General features: G+C 57.4%; 5 protein-coding genes across 5 annotated transcripts; 2 read left to right on the forward strand and 3 right to left on the reverse strand.

Moving 5' to 3' along the window:
- The first annotated feature begins 234 nt into the window (after positions 1–234).
- Positions 235–8,505, forward strand: SDRG_15734 (hypothetical protein). The gene is made up of 14 exons (XM_008621916.1): positions 235–362; positions 403–482; positions 529–1,070; positions 1,129–1,281; positions 1,325–1,770; positions 1,813–1,899; positions 1,947–2,338; positions 2,383–2,549; positions 2,595–2,963; positions 3,008–4,690; positions 4,737–5,006; positions 5,056–6,923; positions 6,971–8,060; positions 8,111–8,505. Exons 1-14 carry the CDS (start codon positions 256–258, stop codon positions 8,213–8,215), a joined length of 7,359 nt encoding a protein of 2,452 aa, XP_008620138.1. The 5' UTR covers positions 235–255; the 3' UTR covers positions 8,216–8,505.
- Positions 8,506–8,651: 146 nt separating this feature from the next.
- SDRG_15735 (hypothetical protein) lies at positions 8,652–9,700 on the forward strand. Its single transcript, XM_008621917.1, has 4 exons — positions 8,652–8,862; positions 8,909–9,205; positions 9,253–9,491; positions 9,535–9,700. Exons 1-4 carry the CDS (start codon positions 8,746–8,748, stop codon positions 9,548–9,550), a joined length of 669 nt encoding a protein of 222 aa, XP_008620139.1. The 5' UTR covers positions 8,652–8,745; the 3' UTR covers positions 9,551–9,700.
- Positions 9,701–10,274: 574 nt separating this feature from the next.
- SDRG_15736 (hypothetical protein) lies at positions 10,275–11,899 on the reverse strand. The gene is made up of 7 exons (XM_008621918.1): positions 11,764–11,899; positions 11,633–11,718; positions 11,283–11,588; positions 10,825–11,240; positions 10,625–10,772; positions 10,489–10,575; positions 10,275–10,438 (listed from the first exon to the last, which is right to left on the reverse strand). The coding sequence occupies exons 1-7, from the start codon at positions 11,864–11,866 to the stop codon at positions 10,337–10,339; spliced, it is 1,248 nt and encodes a 415-aa protein (XP_008620140.1). The 5' UTR covers positions 11,867–11,899; the 3' UTR covers positions 10,275–10,336.
- Positions 11,900–12,241: 342 nt separating this feature from the next.
- SDRG_15737 (hypothetical protein) lies at positions 12,242–13,447 on the reverse strand. Its single transcript, XM_008621919.1, has 4 exons — positions 13,350–13,447; positions 13,247–13,302; positions 13,066–13,201; positions 12,242–13,017 (listed from the first exon to the last, which is right to left on the reverse strand). The coding sequence occupies exons 1-4, from the start codon at positions 13,438–13,440 to the stop codon at positions 12,320–12,322; spliced, it is 981 nt and encodes a 326-aa protein (XP_008620141.1). The 5' UTR covers positions 13,441–13,447; the 3' UTR covers positions 12,242–12,319.
- Positions 13,448–14,075: 628 nt separating this feature from the next.
- SDRG_15738 (hypothetical protein) lies at positions 14,076–15,337 on the reverse strand. The gene is made up of 4 exons (XM_008621920.1): positions 15,227–15,337; positions 15,124–15,179; positions 14,932–15,067; positions 14,076–14,888 (listed from the first exon to the last, which is right to left on the reverse strand). Exons 1-4 carry the CDS (start codon positions 15,315–15,317, stop codon positions 14,179–14,181), a joined length of 993 nt encoding a protein of 330 aa, XP_008620142.1. The 5' UTR covers positions 15,318–15,337; the 3' UTR covers positions 14,076–14,178.
- Positions 15,338–16,702: the final 1,365 nt, after the last annotated feature.

Genomic DNA, 16,702 nt, shown 5'->3' on the forward strand with positions numbered 1-16,702 from the left:
CCGTGCGCTATTGTTTCAGGTACACCCATATACGAGACATGAATCTCTCTCGACTAGATAGATAGCATGGAAATTGGGTCTAGAGCATGTACTTGCTCAATCTCCTCCTCGAAAAGATCTCGTCTGCTTTGTGGCTCGCCCAAACCGCTCAACCGTTAGTAGAATCGAAGATCGAAGCCAAATGGGTGTCGAGGTCGATACCGGATAAACGGTGCGGTATGCGGACGATGTTGGTATCTTGCGTCGGTTCGGGCGATGGCGGACGCAGCCAAGGCCACGTATGAGGACAAGTACCTGGACCTGCGCGAAGAGAACTTGGCGCTGAAGCGCAAGAAGAACGAGCAGGAGGCGACCATCAAGCGGTACGACCGATCGCTCCACGCGAGGCCTCATGCCATGTAGCATGTACACCAAGCTCGCGATGATCGAGGAGACGCTCAAGCGCAAGGAGCGCGAGGCCAGCCCCGAAGCCACATCGCCAAGTACTACATTGTACGCTAGCTTCCAGCACCTGACGTTGCCTCGTAGCCAAAGCCCACGGGAAGCGCGACTTGGACACGGAGCGCTTTGTCGACGAGCTCAAGCGCGAGAATGCAGCGCTGCGCAAGAAGGCACAGCTCTCGACCGAGGCGACGCGACAGCTCAAGGGCCAACTCACGCTGCTCAAGACCAAGCACCCGGCGCGTACGAAGAAGGACGAGGTATCGACGCCGACGGCGAGTCGTGCCCACGCCCCGACCGCGCCTTTGGAGAGCTACGCGCATTTAGCCCGCGACATGCACCGCGAGAAAGCGAGCCGGAACCCGGAGCTCGAAGACGCGTTGAAAGCACGGCTAGTGACCGCCGAGCGCCGTTTGCTCCAACTCCAGCAAGAAAACGAAGCGCTCAAGCGCGCCGCCGACGACCACGACGACCACGGCGACAACAACCTTCGGCATCGGTCCCATTTGGGCTCGGTCGAAGTCGAGCAGCTCCAGCGCGAGCTGCGCGATCGCCAAGCCCAGCTCGTGATCTTGAACGCTCGCTTTGACAACCTCGAGTCCAAAGCCGTGGCGGAGCGCGAGATCCAGGTATCGATGTACCTCATCCCAATCGATCGTTGAACGACATCGGGTCTGTATATGGTAGGAAAAGACACTCGAACAAATGGAGAGCTTCAACCGGGTCATTCACCGGCTTCGCGCCGAGCTGCAGGACGCGCAGATGGCCAAAGAGCAGCTCGAGAAGCGCGCGGCCAAGACAAAGGACCTCAAAGACGAAGTCGCAATGCTCCAAGACCAAGTACCGCGTTCGATGCGACTGCAAGTAGCTCACTTTTCGGTAGAATGCCAAGTTGGAAGAGCGCATGACGTCGCTCTGTGAGAGTCCGTTCATCAACGATGCGTTTCAGCGCAAAGAGCGCATCGACAAGATCGTCGAGCTCGAAAAACAAAATATGATGCTGAAAAAGGCCAACGAAACGCTGCAGGCGGACGCTGCCAAGCACGTGGCCGCGATCCAAGAGCTCCAGAGCAACGTTCGGCTCACCAAGCAAGCCAAAGAAGCGCTCGAGCAAGACGTCCTTCGGCTCAAGAAGGAGCTCGACGAAGAGCGCAATCGGCAGCAGTTCCAGCGCCATCAACCGACCACGATTCTCATCGAGGCGCCGCCACAAGTCGCCGCCGTTGCACCCGCCCATACTCCGTCCAAAGACGCGAGTCCCATCAAGGTGTCGGTGCAAACCGAGACGTTTGAGCTTCCGCCGCCGTTATCGCTGCCGTCCAAGACAGAGTAGACAGAGTGTCCGTTGTAGTATCCACTCAAACCGTGTAGGGGCATGCCGGTGACCGCCCGTCGTATGCTTGACGATGCCGCCAACAAGGAGCTGTTTAGCCCCTTACAGACCGACCGCGATAGCAGGTTGCGACACACTTATGCGGTCTCCCGTGTCATCATTTATGGAATAGCGTGCATGTGCTCAAGCAGAAGGTCCACACGCTCCAGATCGCGCACCTCTCGTCAACGCAGGAGCTCGAGCGCTGTGAAAAGATGCTGCAGGCACAAACGAGCATCAACCGAGAGCTCAGCCTCGAGATTGAGGACCTCGTGTCGCGTAAGGACGCATCGCATGGCGCGCTTCTCAAGAAGATCTCGACGCTCGAGCTCTTGACCGAGCAGCGTCTCAAGAAGATCGCGGTGCTTGAAGCGCAGATTCGGCAACTCAAGTACCTCGCAGCGCACCCTTCGACGTCGCGTTGCAACGACGACAACTTGTCTTTACCTGAGATCGATGGGATTGGAGGTGAAGAACAGGTTGACGAAGGGTGTGTCGTGGCAGGCGCCGATGAACTCGACCAAGGCACGATGCACGAGTTCGTTTGAGACGCTTGAATGTGCGTATAGGCGACAACCTCTTGGAGATTTGGGTCGTCTCGGCGCATTTCGAGCCAAAGTACGTGCATGGCACGAGCTGTACGTTCGTGCTCTGCGATTTCTACGATTTCGAGTCGCAACCGACCGCGCTCTTGACGGGCAGCGACCCCGTGTACAACTTTGCCACATCGTACAAGGTCTGCCCTTGTATTGGCGAATTGCATTGATTTGGAGGTTGACAGGTGACGGCCGATGCGTTTTTCCTACGGTACCTTGCCTCCGATCAGCTCGCGCTTGAAGTCCACCAAGCCATCCAAGGGGACTTTCATGTCGTCGGGCGCACCGCACTGCCCTTGCGCCCGCTGCTCGCGAGTCGAGGGGTCTTACGCGACACGAGTGTACCGATTCGCCATACGACAACCAACGCCATCATTGGCACCATGAACCTCGTCCTCCGCATGGCGATTCCAGTCTCGGAAACGTGGCAGCTGCATCTGCAAGCGCATCCCGCTGATCATGCTTTCTTGGGCGACACGCCGAATCAAAACCTCGAAAGTGCGCTTGTTCTGCAAGACGCAGTGAGTCACCTCGGGCCGCTCAACGACCTCGAGGTGCGTTTGCGCTTGGTGCTAAAACCAAGACGCTGTATGCGTAGATTGCCATTGTCGCGGGGCGCAAGCTCTACACCGCGTCGGGGCGCCCACCGAGTGCATATGTCCACTACCAACTGCTCGGGTTTCCAGACGTCTTTACGGACATTGCGCCCCACACGGCGACGCCGTCGTTTGAGCACAGCACGCATCGCTTCTCTGTCTCGGTCGATATGTGCCTCAAGCAGTTCTTCAAGACCGTATCGCTGGCCCTTACGCTCTTTGACGACAACGACACGAATGCTACTAGTGACGAGTCGAGTGGCGGCGTCCTCGGGACCTGCAATGTGCCGCTAAAAGCACTGGCGTCGGGAGACGCGATCAGCGGGTGGTTTGCGGTCCTCGATCCTTGCGGTGTCTCAGCTGGCGAGCTCCTCCTCACGCTGCAGTGGAAGCACCCGTTCCAAGTGCTCACCGAGCTCGGCGTCGCCCCTGCGAATGCCAACGCGCTCACACTGCAGGATGTGCACGACCTCATGGGGCATTTCTCATTTTTGCAAGACGGCCGCGTGTGCTACAAGTCGTTTTTGATCTACGCCCACGCGAGTCTCTACGTCTCACCAGCGTTTCTCGAGATGCTCGAGTGGTTCCACTCGGCCCTTCGACACCTCATGCACGAAGCCCACGCCCATGATGTGCCGATCAACAAGTTTTTGGCGCTCGAGCCCAAGCTCCTCACACAAGACGCCTTTGTGCAGCGCTGCAAAGCTCGGAATTTGATCGTGACGCCAAACTACGTCACGCTCTTGGCGTCCGTCTTGGGAAACCCGAATGGCTTCTTCCACGCGTCCGAGCTCGCGCTGCACTTGGAGCCGTCGCCGTTGTGCCAGGCGCGCTTTGTCGCACAAAAGATTCGTGACACGATCCGGCTTTTCGAGCGCCAAGAGAAGCCGAGCGCGCTGCTTCGGCCGTTCGAGCGCTACGATCCAACGCAGTGCCAGTACGTGAGCCGCGCCGAGTTCAAGCGGGGGCTGGGCGTGCTGGGGTTTCACATTTACGACCCACAGCAAGTCGAAGCGTCAAACGAGCTGCACGACGAGGCAGCGAGCTCGCTCAAATTGCCGGCTTCCACCGCTTCTGCACCGGACGATGGCAAGGACGAGGAAGTGCTCCAGCCCAAAACCGCATACTCGAGCCGCACCAAATCACATGTGGCAACGACAGAGTTTGAACAGCGAAAAGCGGCCTTCCAAGAACGGATGAAGACGGCCGCGGCCGCCAGCCAGCAGTCGTTTGTGCTGGATGCGCCGACGCTTCCATCGACGGACGTCGCCGCGCGGTCGATCCAGCGCCAGTTTCGCCGGACGCGGGAGCCGGCACCTCGTGCTATAGTGGCGCCGCCTGTCGCGGACGTGACGCGCTGCACCATCGTCGACGTTGAAGTGTTTGTCAGTGGGCACATGGAGCTGCACGAAAGCGTGACGAGCCAATGGATTCAGCTGTGCACGAGTCTGGATTCTGCGCATGCCGGCGTGCTCTCCAAGAAGCAGATGCTGCACGTCCTCCACCAGCCGCCGGGCGTCTTGGCGCTCAAGCCCGAGCACGTTGGTTGCCTCTTGGGGTACTTTACGACGCCGGGGGCGCGCCGCATTGCGTATGCGCCCCTGATTCACTTTTTGCGAACGTGTGCGAGCGCCGTGCAACAGACGCCGCCATTGCTGAAGCTCCTGCAGACGCTGCTTCTCGAGGTACCTCTGTCTCCATGCAGAGTGCGACGCATGTTTGGGGTCGTAGGAAGCCGAGTACGCTTTGTTTGTGGACGCTGACAGCACCAACACGGGCGTGCTGTCGTACGCCACTTTTAGCGACCTTCTGCGTCACGTGTGCACCGTCCTTTCGAGCACGCAAGCCAAGCTCATCATGCAGCTCTTTGACGTGAGTGGGTTTGGCGTCGACTACCGCGCGTTCTTCCAGTACGTCCTCGCGCTGCCGCACAACGTTCAGCTGCAAAAGATCAAAGTCCGCCTTCACCGCCTCAGTACGCCCGTGCTGCAAACCATCAAGGTATGACGCCACTTGGGATTTGGTGGATAAGGGTGACGTTGATTTGTAGCTGGCGCTGGCCCAAGCCCGCCCGAGTGACACCTTTACAAAGCTGCAGCTGGCGACGCTATGGAAGCAAGCCAACGTCGTCGACTTCTCGTGGTCCGACCAAGCACTCTTGTGGCAGTACGTGGACAAGCACCAGGTCGGCAGCATTGGTGCAGGCACGCTCTGGGGGCTCTTCACGCCCCCCCCGCCCACGTCCCGACCCACTACGTTCGAGCACTTGGACCTCAATACGTTGCAACACCTCGCGTGGAACGCGCGGCGGCTTGTTGTCCAAGACGCGACGCTGCTGTTGCAAGCGTTTGGCCGCTACGACTGGCGCAAGCTCGGGTGCATTGGCGCGGACGAGTTTGCCGCCGTGCTCCTCCGGTCGGGCTTTGTCTTGCCATCGCCCGCCGTGCACAACGTGCTCATACCCCAATTTTACACCCACGGCAAGGTCCAGTACCGTGCCTTTGTCGAGTGGAGTCACGTGCCGAGCGTGAGTCTCCGAGGGATCGAGGCGCGGCTTCAAGCGCTGGCCCAAGAGCGCGCACGCACCGAGAATGTTGCTGTCTCGAGTATCCTCTCCCAGTGGCTCTCAGCCTTCTCGCCACCCGTGTCCCGCGCGGCGTTCGCGTCGACGGTGCTCGAGACGTTGGCGCTACCGCTCTCCACTGAAGATGTCCGCGTGCTGCTTAAGGCGCTGGACCCCGATCTCGTCGATGTCGTCGACCACACGCGCTTTGTGAGCATGGACTCGGGCGCCCCCGTCGAGCCCAAGCCTGTCGACGTGCCCATGCTTCTCTCCGTCCTGCGCTCGATCGTGCAGTTGCAACGAAGCAAGGTCGTCGCGACGTTCGAAGCCTACGACGGGCGCGATGCGGGCCTCGTCGAGCCCGATATCTTCACCCTCTGCTGGCGGAAGCTCGGCGTCGACTTGAGCAGCGACGATGTTCATGCGATCTACGCGGCCCACGCCAAGGACCGCCACACGCTCGAGTATCGAAAGTTCTTGAAGCACGTGCTCCTGGCGCCCGAGACGAAGGCGGCATCGCCGCCAGATACGCAGGAAAAGCACCACCGCCTCCTTGTCACAGCGCTCCAAGACGCGGCGTCGGCGGCGGACCCTACCCTCTGGCGCGACTGGATTGCCAACCTGAACGACTACATGACCCAAAAAGGCAAGACGGATGCCCCGCCGCTCAAAGTACCAGCGGTACTCGCAAAGACACTACCGTCACCAAACTTGATCGCGCTCGACCGGCTGCGGCCGCTGCTTCCTGCGCTTGTCAACGTCAAGACGGGACGCGTGTCCCTACAGGCGGTGATGTCGCTCCTCGAGCAGGTAGCTCGGCCGATCGCGAAACCATCCACGCCCGAGGCGCCGGCCGCCCAAGGACGTAGCACAGAGCTCCAGCGCAGCCTGCACGTGCTGACACTCTTGATTCAAAACAGCGTAGCAAGAGGCGTCGACTACCGTCGCGTCATCGAGCAATTTGACGCCGATTGGTCGGGCGCAATTGCGCCGCTGGACGTCAAGGCCGCTCTCATTGAGCTCGGTCTCAACATGGTCGAGCACGGGCCCGAGAGTGTCGGGTACCTCGTTCAGCACTTTCGGCAGTCGCAAAGCCATGCGAACGACGGCGGTGGCATCAACTACCTTCATTTGCTCCACGAAGCTCGGCACGACGTCAACCCTTTATGGCAGCTTGACGAGTCGCTACGGCTTCGCATTCGACTCAAAGGTGCGCTGACGACCGAGCGCATGACGCACGACGTGTCGATCTACGCCGCGATCGCACCGGCCTTTGCGCACTTTGATCGCGCCCAGCAAGGGTTTCTCAGTCTCGAAGCGCTCGAACTTGGGTTGCGTGCGCTGCACTATACTGTGTACAGTCTAGTCCATTGTTCGTTGGTCGTTTATGCATCTATTGTAGGTCGATCGGAGACGTCCAAGGCCTCTTTGATGCCATGTCGATCTTCAAGACCAACGTCATCTCGCGTGTCGAGTTTGATGCGTTTGTGCTGGACCCATACCGGTTCGAGCTACTCGAGAAAGTCGGCGGCCAGCTCTGGACTTCCCCGACGCGGTTCGCGGCAGTCTCGCAACGGTTATCGGCAAGCGATGAGGGCTCTAATGCGTTGCCGCTGCAGACCTTTTGCAGCGTCTTGGCCGAGCACGGAGTTGCCTTGTCTTCGTCCGAAGTGCGACGTCTCGGACACCTCTTTGACGTCAACCGCGACCGTGCCATCTCCTACAAGCTCTTTCTCCGAGCAATGGTCCGTGTCCGCCCGTCCACAAGGAGCGAGTCGGACGAGGACGAGGCGTCAACTGTCGCGGTCGTTCTGCAGCAGCTCCGCACCAAGCCTCGGGACTCTGTCCTGTCGATCTTTGGCTCGTTGGACCCAGACGCCCACGGCGTGCTGCCTGTCGCTGATGTCTTTATCGCGCTCAAGCACCTCGGCATTGTGCTGACACCGCCGCAGGTCCGGGAGCTCGTGCTGGCGTTTCCCGGCGGCGACCGTAGCATCCAGTATGTGGCCATGCTCCAGGCAGCGCTGCAAGAACCGGTGTCCGAGACGTCCGACAACCCGACGCCATCGGCGCAAGACGCAGCGCGCCCGATTGTGGACCAGCTCAAGGCCTTTCTTCGCGACGCCGCGGCCAACGGCGTGAGTCCGACCGAGTGCTTTGCCCACTTTGACACGAATGGGTCCGGCGACATTGACGCGCTCGAGTTGCGCAAAGGGCTCGTGAAGCTCGAGTTTCCGCGCGTCACGGACAATATTGTCTCTTGGATCATGGACACCTTTGGTGTCGACGGCGTGCTCGACTACCGACACTTTGTGTCGCACTTGGTCGGACGCACAATCGACGTCGTGATGAGCGATCTTCGAGCAGCCTTGAAAGAGGCAAAGCTGCATGCAAAGGACGTCCACCACCTCTTTCTGCGCTACGACGAGTCGTACGGCGGCCACGTGACGCTCGACCAGTTGCACGCGGTCCTAGCCGACTGCCGACTGGATGTACTATCACTCTCATCGTGTCGGCACTTCTCACTATGCTACGACTGTAGATCAACGAGAGCGACCTCCGTCTCCTCGATGAAGCGTTTGGCGCGGCTGGGCCGATCAACTACCGGACGGTTTTGGCGCGCCTTTTTGGCAAATCCTCGACGTGAGGTGTGCCACGTACTCGTTGACGTCATGTATGGAAGGACCTTTCTTCGTATTCATTTAGTTTATGGCCCGTTCAAATCTAGTCGACTCGAATCTAGTCGACTCGGCTCGAGTTTAGTCGCGCCGAGTGTTTGAGTGGCATCGTCCTCTCAACGCTGATGGCTTGTCTGCAACGGTATAATAATAAACCGGCCGGCGCACACGCAATTTAATTCGGTTTGCATCGTGCGTCAATGGCCATAAGCTTAATGTTTGTATAGATACCATGGCATTGGAATAAAAATAAACTCAGAAACCATCGCGCACGTGAAATTAATTGACCATGTCCCATGACAGGCGGGGGAAAAGCCATGCATTATAATGACATCCAAGTGAGACAAATATACAAATGTCTAGGTATTTAAAAAAGTGGACGAACGACATTTAAATAAAAGGCCACGCACCCCACCAAAGCGCAGCGACCAACAAAGCCGCTCGGGCAACTCAAACCAATTGTTGCCATTCGCAACCAAGTCGACCGACCCGAAGCAGCATGTCGGACGACCCGCAACCCATCGCTACGCCCGTCGCCGAGACGGTGGCCGCCGAGACGCCCGCCGCCGAGGAGGCCGCGCCCGTCGTAGCCGTGACCATGGAGCTCGGGCCCAAGGTACTTGCCCGCGACGTGCGATTCAATGAGTCTTAGCCGATGCTAGCACCCGCTGCAGCACAAGTGGGTCCTCTGGTACGACAACCCGAAGAAGAAGCTCGCGACCGAGAGCTGGGAAGAGAACCTCAAGCTCATTTACACGTTTGAGACGGTCGAGGACTTTTGGTGCCTCTTCAACAACGTGCTGCCGCCGACCAAGCTCTCGACGGGCAGCAACTACCACCTCTTCAAGGAGGGCATCCGGCCCATGTGGGAAGACCCGATCAACATGAAGGGCGGCAAGTGGATCCTCACCAACACGCGACAGCGCCGTGCGCGCCTCGACGACTCGTGGATGCATGTGGTAGGGAGTCGCATGCTTGCGCATTGGAAGGCTTATGGGGAGCGTAGATGTTGGCGTTGATTGGCGAAGCGCTCGAAGACGAAGATGACATTTGCGGCTGCGTCGTGAGTGTGCGCAAGTCGCAGGACCGTCTTGCGGTCTGGACCAAGACGGCGGTCAACGAGCCGCTGCAGCGCACGGTGGGCCGCAACTTCCGCAAGGTGCTCGACCTCGGCAAGAACGAAGTGCTCAAGTTCCAGTCGCACGCCGATGCGGCCGCGAGCGGCTCCAGCTTCCAAAACGAAGTGTACGCTGCTTGTACGAGGGCATTGAACTCACACGATGTGTAGGTTGTACGACGCATAAGCAAGCGACGTTGTACCGAGACACGTAGAGTAGTCGATTTAGTGCGTCGTGTCTGCTACGCCACCGCGTGGACTAGAGCTGGTGAAGTAGATACTAACCCGAAACAGTTAGAGAATTATATAACTATATAACCTTTTGATGTTGTCCACATGGCAAGAGACACATTCTAACACTCAAAGTATTGTGCGTGGACAATGCCACGGCAGCGCCACGTGCTGTTCTCACCTTATCGCTCGCTTCGGTATCCTTGCAACATCCCGCACGAGCGTCCTGTCATGACTGTCCTGACGCTGTCCGCCATGCTTTGACGGACGGTGCGCGGAAGAGAACTCAACTGAATTTGTGCCCGAGCACGCGCATCTCGACGATTTAGTTGGTCAAGATCTTATAGCCGGTCGCTTTTTACTACACTGTAGTTGGCAGAGCTACGTCGCTCGTTCCAGACACTGCTGTTCTCACTTGTTGTCAACGGCGTCATTCCTAGTCCTTCTAGTCGGCTTTAAAGATCACATAGCAATGGTATCTTGTCGCGCCATAATGTCTTTGTATCTAACTCAAGTTGGTGGAAGAGGCGCCGATGCCTGTCTCCTGCGGCGAGACCTTGGCAACGGCCGGCGTTGGCCCCTAGCGTTAGCTCGAGGCATCGACTCGCCAACCACCAAGTCCAAGTGTACGATGCTTGTCCGACGGGCTTTCGACGCGGAATGCAGGGTAGAGTCCAGAATGGTAGACAAAATTTTGTTCAAAAATGGCCTTGTAGGCATACGCTTGCGCGTCGCCACTGTCTTATTCGAGGCTGAATATCCGCACGGTCTCGTCGTCGCTCGCCGTGACGAGATCGGCCAGCTGCCCGTTGCGGACAATGAGGTCCATGTCGAGGATCATCTCCTACGCACGTTGTTGTCGCTTCCTTTGCTTCAACAGCATGACATTTATACCTGGTGGCCCGAGAGCGACCGCTGGAGCTGGCCGCTGCGCGCATCCCAGACGTGGATCATACCGTCCACCGTGCACGTGTACACAAACTAAGTGAAAGTCTATGAGCCCGAGTCGGAGCCAAACGACGCTGCCTACCGGCTCGGTCGGGTGCCACATGAGCTTGATGACGCCGGCTTCGTGGCGGCACACGTGGCGGCACTGGTACGTGGCGAGGTCCCAAATGCGGAGCTCACCGCCCAAGTCGGCCGTCGCACACCAGTTGAGCGTGTTGCAAAAGCCAGCGCTAGACAGTTGCGTCAGTTGGTCGAGTCCAACAACCGCACGACAGTGTATACCATTCGACCGAGTTGACGGCCATTGAATCGTCGGCCGCGATCGTGCCGGCCGCCGCTTCGTTGGTCGCGTGCGAGAAGACGGCGAGCTGGCGCTTGTTTTGGATGTGGAGAAGGCGCGCCGTGCCGTCTTGGGAGCACGAGATCATGACAGGCTGCTTGGGGTGGCAGAGCACATTGCAGATCGGGCCTTCGTGGAACTCGTTGCCACGGAAGACGTGCGCGCACTCGCCAGTCTTGGGGTTCCAAAGACGCACCGTGCAGTCGGCCGACCCGGTCGCGATCATCTTGCCCGAGCCCGTGAACGAGCCGCAGGTGATGCTGTCTTCGTGTCCCGCAAATACGTGCATGCACTCGCCCGTGGCCGCTAGCCACATCCACGCTGTGCCGTCGCCCGAGCCCGCGAGAAGCACGTTGCCCTAACCCCATCAAATGAGATGCGTCGTTGGAGCTCCAACTACCTTGGCATGCCACTTGATCCACTCAATCTCCTGCGACGGACCATCGAGCGTATGAAGCAGCGCGCCGGTCTGGACGTTCCAGACCTTGACGATACCGTCGTAGCCGCCGGTCGCGGCGAGCACACCGTCGCAGCTAAAGCCCACGGCCACCACCGAGTCGGTGTGGCCCTTAAGCACGTGCTTGATCGAGAGGTCTTCGATGCTCCAGATCAAACCGACGTCGTCGCCGCCACCGCTCAGCACAATGTTCTTGTCGAGCGGGTGGACGCTGATGGCGTAGACAGGGCCGTTATGGCCGTGAAACACCTGTGTCGCATGTGAGCGTCCTTGTCGCGCCAGTTGACGCATACCATGCGGGCGTCGTCGACAATCTCGGCCGAGACATCCGCCTCGCCTTCGTCGCCATCGACTTCCATGTCGTCGTCGTCGTCCTCATCTAGAAGCCATGCATACTTCTCATGCATTACATGTCACCGTCTACCTGGCACGTCGCCGAGTTCATACTCCTGCGTGACTTCGTCTTCGAGGATCATCTCCTCGTCTTCGAGGAGGACATCTTGCGTCTCAAGGTGGCGGGCGTCCATGGCGGATACGAAAATGGCCGACACCAATCAGCCTTGTCTCGCACCTAAGTGGACTCGGCTGGTATCCGGCGGGATAGCACGATTATCCGGATGACTAGCAAAGCGAAACGCTCGAGAAAGGCCGCCGAAGTCGGTGATCGCCAAGTGGAAAGTGCCAAGAACACGACCTTGGGCGAGAGAGTTAGGACTTGAGTATCGGGTGATTGCAAGGATGTATCGAGATTTTGTGGTTGTCATCGATCTCCTTGCGTACAAAGCACATCTGACCCTTGAAGGCAGATCCAGTTTAGTACGTCCGCTCCAAGATCTACCAGATTTTGACCCGACCGTACGAGACTCGATCATTGAGTAGACCCTTGACCAGATCCATGACGTGACGTTTCTAGCGTACATGTCGATAGCTCTGCATCGCAACAAACAGAGTAAACAACAGCAAGATGTCGTTGACTAGGGTTAAACGAGCTTCAATTTGACCGTGACGGTATCAAGCCACGACTCGAGAATGGCGTTGACCTTGTCCGGAGTTTCCCATAGAATCCAGTGCGACGCTTCTTCGACGTGGCCGCGAACAAGGTTTGGAATGAGCGTCTCCATGCCCTTGCTCATCGAGGGCAGGAGCGCTTGGTCGCGGCCCGCGCTCACAAAGAGCGCTTCGTGCGGCAAAACCACGTTGATGTTCATCTTGTCTTGGTTGTCGAGCTCGCACGTCTTGTACCAATTCAGGCCGTGCTGGAAGCCCTGGCGCATGTACTCGTCGACCATGTAGTGCAAATCGTCGCTTGAAAAGTTGGTGCGCGGCGTCGCGGGATCAAACTCAAACTCGGCGAGCGCCTCCATGGCGCTGCGCACGTTCGTAACGGACGCCGGGCGACGCAGCTGCTTACAGCCGTACACAAGCTGAAAGAACTTGTTCGGGTTCGCCTCAAACGCCGCGGCCGTGCCGTCCTGCACCAGGTACAGCTGGTACGTCAGCGACGGAAAGATCGCGACAAAATCTTCGAGGATCAGGCCCTGAGGCACGACGTCCCAAAACGGCGTGCAGATCGAGCCCACAGCGAGTACACGCGACGGCTGGAAGAGCGCCATGCACCACGCTGCCATGCCGCCCCAGTCGTGGCCAATCACGATCGCCTTTTCAATCTCGAGAATGTCTAGATCATTGTGTCAGAAATCCGGTGAAAATGAGCCGGTCGTTGTACCGAGCAGGTTGGCGTAGCCCGCAGCGACGGCCTTGCGCGTGTATTTGGTGTAGTCGTCGGGCGACGTCGTAGCGCCAAAGCCGGGCTGGTCCGGCACGATGAGGCGGTACTTGGCACGAAAGTGTTGGATTTGATGCTAGTTTTATGTGAGTTTTGGAAGCTCATGCAAAAAGCAACGTACCCGCCAGCCCCACCAGAGATCGGGCCACCCGTGCAGCAGTAGCATCGGGATACCATCTATACGTAGTGCAGTATAGAAGCATGCGCATCAGCAGCGGCGGTACCTCGGGGACCCACGTCGACATAATGGAGGCGAACACCGTTCTTGAGGTTGACGTACTTGTGCGTGTAGCTGGGGTCGTATGGGGATGTCATCGCGGCGTGCACAAATCGAAAATGAAAAAAAGGAGCCCAAACTTCTAAACGCTTAGTTAACCTAGATGTGCTGCGTCATCCTGTCTGCATACCAACAGTTGTCTGCATTCGACGGCATGTCGCGGGCACTCCATGTTCGATCGGCTCATCAGCGCGAGAATATTCATACTGGCGCCCAATGTTTGTGTTCCTGCCCGTGGTGTTGCCCGTGTTGTGGTCATCTTTACGTACCGTAGTCCGTCTTCGCCCTGCGCTTGTACGCGATGTTGATGCCAACTCACCTATTTCAACAAACTCGCAGACCAGAAAATCTCAGACAAGTCATCTTTCCACAACCCTACCCACCATTGTCGCATAGTGTCGTGCGCGAAACTCAAACGACACGGCCGTTGTGCATCGTTGGGACTTTCTGAAGAAGCAATAGACCCACTACAGTATTGGTACCGTAGTTCACATCGCATCCCGGCACACTAGACTATTAATAGTAGAGCAATATGGGAGGCTCCAAGGCGACTCCAAGCAAGGGACACCGTATGTGATCACACGATCCAGATGCTGTCATCGACAGTCACACGAGCCACGAGTGTACTCAAAAAGTACTCTTGCACGAGTGATCCCTTCTTTTCGGAGGATTTGGCGAAAGTTCGGTCTATCGTCGAATCATTTTTAGGTTTATGCTAATCAAATTATGCAACACGAATCCGTCAGGCATCGTACGGGACAGGTCCAACGGCTCATTTACGGCGCGGCGGCGAGTCCGAGCTTGGCGACGACCTTGGTGAGCCAGTCGTCCATGATGGTGTTGACTTGATCCGGGGCCTCCCAGAGGACCCAGTGGCCTGCTTCGTCGACAAGACCGCGCGTGAGGTTGGGCACCAGCTTCTCCATACCAATGCTCATCGTGGGCGGCAACGCCATGTCATGCGTCGCAGCAATGAAGAGCGCGTCGTGCTGGAGCGTCAGGTCGAGCCCGACCTTGTCATCGTAGTCCATCTCAACCGTCTTGTACCAGTTCAGGCCCGTCTGGAAGCCTTGGCGCTGGTACTTGGCGACGATGAATGCGAGGTCGTCGTCCGAGAGATTCGCCTTCTTTGTCGACGGGTCAAACTCAAACTGTTCAAAGTGGTCGAGCATTGCCTTGAGGTCTGCGAACGCGGCTTCGGGGCGATGGGATTCTTGAAACTGGAAGATGAGCTTGAAGAACTTTTCCGTGTTCGCTTCAAAGCGGGCCGCAGTGCCGTCCTGCACGAGCAAGAGCTGGTACGTCAGCGTCGGCGCGTACTTGACCATGATCTCGAGCGTGAGCTTGACGGGCGTTAGCGGACGGTACGGCGTGCAGATGGCGCCGACAGCTGCGACGCGCGACGGCTGGAAGAGCGCCATGGACCACGCCATGTTGCCGCCCCAGTCGTGCCCGACGACAATGGCCTTCTCGATCTGCAAGTGGTCTACGCATAACGTCAGTGCCAACATGCACGCGGACCGTCGTACCGAGCAGCTGCGCGTATACAAGCGCGAGGTTCTTCCGACGGTAGAATTCTGGTTCTTTCGGTGACGTCGTCGCGCCAAACCCAGGTTGATCCGGCACAATGACGCGGTACGTCTTGCGAAAGTGCTGGATTTGAAACTAGAAAAGTTGTGGAAATGAATCAACCCGACGTGCCAGATCCGGAAAGAACGCACCCGCCAGCTCCACCACAAGTCGGGCCAGCCGTGGAGCAAAAGGAGCGGTACCGCATCTACCCACATTGCGTTTGCGAATTGCATACAAAAAGCAAGATCGTACCGCGGGGCCCCACGTCAACGTAGTGGAGGCGAAGGCCATCCGAGAGACTGAGGTATTCGTGGGTGTAGCTCGGGTCGTAGGGAGAAGTCATGCTGCTGTGGCTTGTCGGCGTCAAAATGGAAAATGCAAGGCAAGGTCCCGAGGACCGCAGGTTTAGCTAATCCCCGCAGATTGCACAACATAAAACATCTGTTTGCGACGCTGATGTGGTCACGTCGTCGGCTTTCAAAGCTTCACGTACGCACGTCATCCGCGATGTTTGGTCATCATGGATGCCCAAGCCACGAGGAAATAGCTAACTTAGCGCATTTGTTGTTCTTTCGCTCGCCCTTGGATGTCGCTCTACGTATTTGTGCAATCTACTGTACAAAGTGAAATTGGTTGTGGTACTCCCGCAATATGCCATGGAACAGGACTACAGAAGAGCAAGACGCGCAAGGGTATATAAGCATCTCTTATATACCCTTGAGACGCGCTACCGCCTGCGAACGAATGAACAAAGAAAGGAGATGGCAAGTCTCTATGTCGACAAAATCTTAGCAAAGATAACGGTCACATTAAGGGTCGATTCAGAGTAACTTTGGGCCAGCGGCTTTTGAAATCGCCAGATGCTGTGCAGAGTAACTTACAGCGACTCCGAGACAGTGAGGTGCGGCTCTCGGCTGGAGACCAACAGATGGCGTTTCCCATCGCTGATTGGCCAGTTTGAGATTTCCTCCAGGTCAGCGGCTGTCGGATCACACAAGCTCTGACGCATGTTATTGGTAGAAATTCAGATTTAGCTCACATGGATTGGCTGTTTCAAAGTATTTTTTTCATTGGCTGAAAATCGAGCGACCAGGACAAGAGGCCGAGGCGCCATATTAAAGTGCCAATATTGGAGTTTAATACAGTTTATAGCAGTGTTGCACCTTGATGAATGAAACAGAACCATAGTTATTCACAGATATTCTAGTAGCTGTTTAAATCAGCTTTAAGAAACATTCCGTTTTATACTCGGTGGTTGGGCGCGCTTGAAGGGATGATGAGCATGCGTGCGGCGCGGCGACGTGGCGGCGACGACACGCCTGTTCAAGAGCGCTTCACCTTGGGCAGGGTGGTGGACGCATCCGCATAGATAGATCCACCCTCCAGCTGTAATAGCGACTACGGGTATCGCTATGGCGGGCGCTTGGCGCGCGTCATGCTCAGTGCTATCGCCAACGAGACGTCAGGCATAGCCGTAGCCCTGATGCGATGCTAGATCCCGCTCGTTCCGGGCCCAGAGATGCAAGTCAGTGCTGCGATTGTTAAGCTCGTGGCTCTACGCTTGCAGAGTGCAGTACACCTATCTCGTGTGACGGCATCGACAGCACGCACGACGACGGCTCGGTCTAACGGCGGCTTGACGAGGCGCCCTGGGGCAAGCCATGCTCACCAATGAATATTTGTTGTCGATCTAGCCAATCAAAATGGATCATACATTTTACTCTGACT

The sequence above is a fragment of the Saprolegnia diclina genome (genome assembly GCF_000281045.1).
Source record: "Saprolegnia diclina VS20 unplaced genomic scaffold supercont1.101, whole genome shotgun sequence".
NCBI classification, from domain to species: Eukaryota; Oomycota; class Saprolegniomycetes; order Saprolegniales; family Saprolegniaceae; genus Saprolegnia; species Saprolegnia diclina.

What these genes read in the sequence shown, in the direction of transcription:
- SDRG_15734 (XM_008621916.1), top strand. Translation starts at nt 256, where the DNA reads ATGGCGGACGCAGCCAAGGCCACGTATGAGGACAAGTACCTGGACCTG. An exon ending in CCCCGAAGCCACATCGCCAA is followed by an intron (nt 483 to 528) that starts GTACTACATTGT and finishes GTTGCCTCGTAG; the next exon opens with CCAAAGCCCACGGGAAGCGC. An exon ending in ACTTTGCCACATCGTACAAG is followed by an intron (nt 2,550 to 2,594) that starts GTCTGCCCTTGT and finishes GGAGGTTGACAG; the next exon opens with GTGACGGCCGATGCGTTTTT.
- SDRG_15735 (XM_008621917.1), top strand. Translation starts at nt 8,746, where the DNA reads ATGTCGGACGACCCGCAACCCATCGCTACGCCCGTCGCCGAGACGGTG. An exon ending in CCATGGAGCTCGGGCCCAAG is followed by an intron (nt 8,863 to 8,908) that starts GTACTTGCCCGC and finishes AGCCGATGCTAG; the next exon opens with CACCCGCTGCAGCACAAGTG. An exon ending in ACGACTCGTGGATGCATGTG is followed by an intron (nt 9,206 to 9,252) that starts GTAGGGAGTCGC and finishes TGGGGAGCGTAG; the next exon opens with ATGTTGGCGTTGATTGGCGA.
- SDRG_15737 (XM_008621919.1), bottom strand. Translation starts at nt 13,440, where the DNA reads ATGACATCCCCATACGACCCCAGCTACACGCACAAGTACGTCAACCTC. An exon ending in TGTCGACGTGGGTCCCCGAG is followed by an intron (nt 13,303 to 13,349) that starts GTACCGCCGCTG and finishes CACTACGTATAG; the next exon opens with ATGGTATCCCGATGCTACTG. An exon ending in GGGCTACGCCAACCTGCTCG is followed by an intron (nt 13,018 to 13,065) that starts GTACAACGACCG and finishes ACAATGATCTAG; the next exon opens with ACATTCTCGAGATTGAAAAG.
- SDRG_15738 (XM_008621920.1), bottom strand. Translation starts at nt 15,317, where the DNA reads ATGACTTCTCCCTACGACCCGAGCTACACCCACGAATACCTCAGTCTC. An exon ending in CGTTGACGTGGGGCCCCGCG is followed by an intron (nt 15,180 to 15,226) that starts GTACGATCTTGC and finishes CAATGTGGGTAG; the next exon opens with ATGCGGTACCGCTCCTTTTG. An exon ending in ACTTGTGGTGGAGCTGGCGG is followed by an intron (nt 15,068 to 15,123) that starts GTGCGTTCTTTC and finishes CAACTTTTCTAG; the next exon opens with TTTCAAATCCAGCACTTTCG.
- SDRG_15736 (XM_008621918.1), bottom strand. Translation starts at nt 11,866, where the DNA reads ATGGACGCCCGCCACCTTGAGACGCAAGATGTCCTCCTCGAAGACGAG. An exon ending in TGAACTCGGCGACGTGCCAG is followed by an intron (nt 11,719 to 11,763) that starts GTAGACGGTGAC and finishes CATGGCTTCTAG; the next exon opens with ATGAGGACGACGACGACGAC. An exon ending in GGATCAAGTGGCATGCCAAG is followed by an intron (nt 11,241 to 11,282) that starts GTAGTTGGAGCT and finishes TGATGGGGTTAG; the next exon opens with GGCAACGTGCTTCTCGCGGG.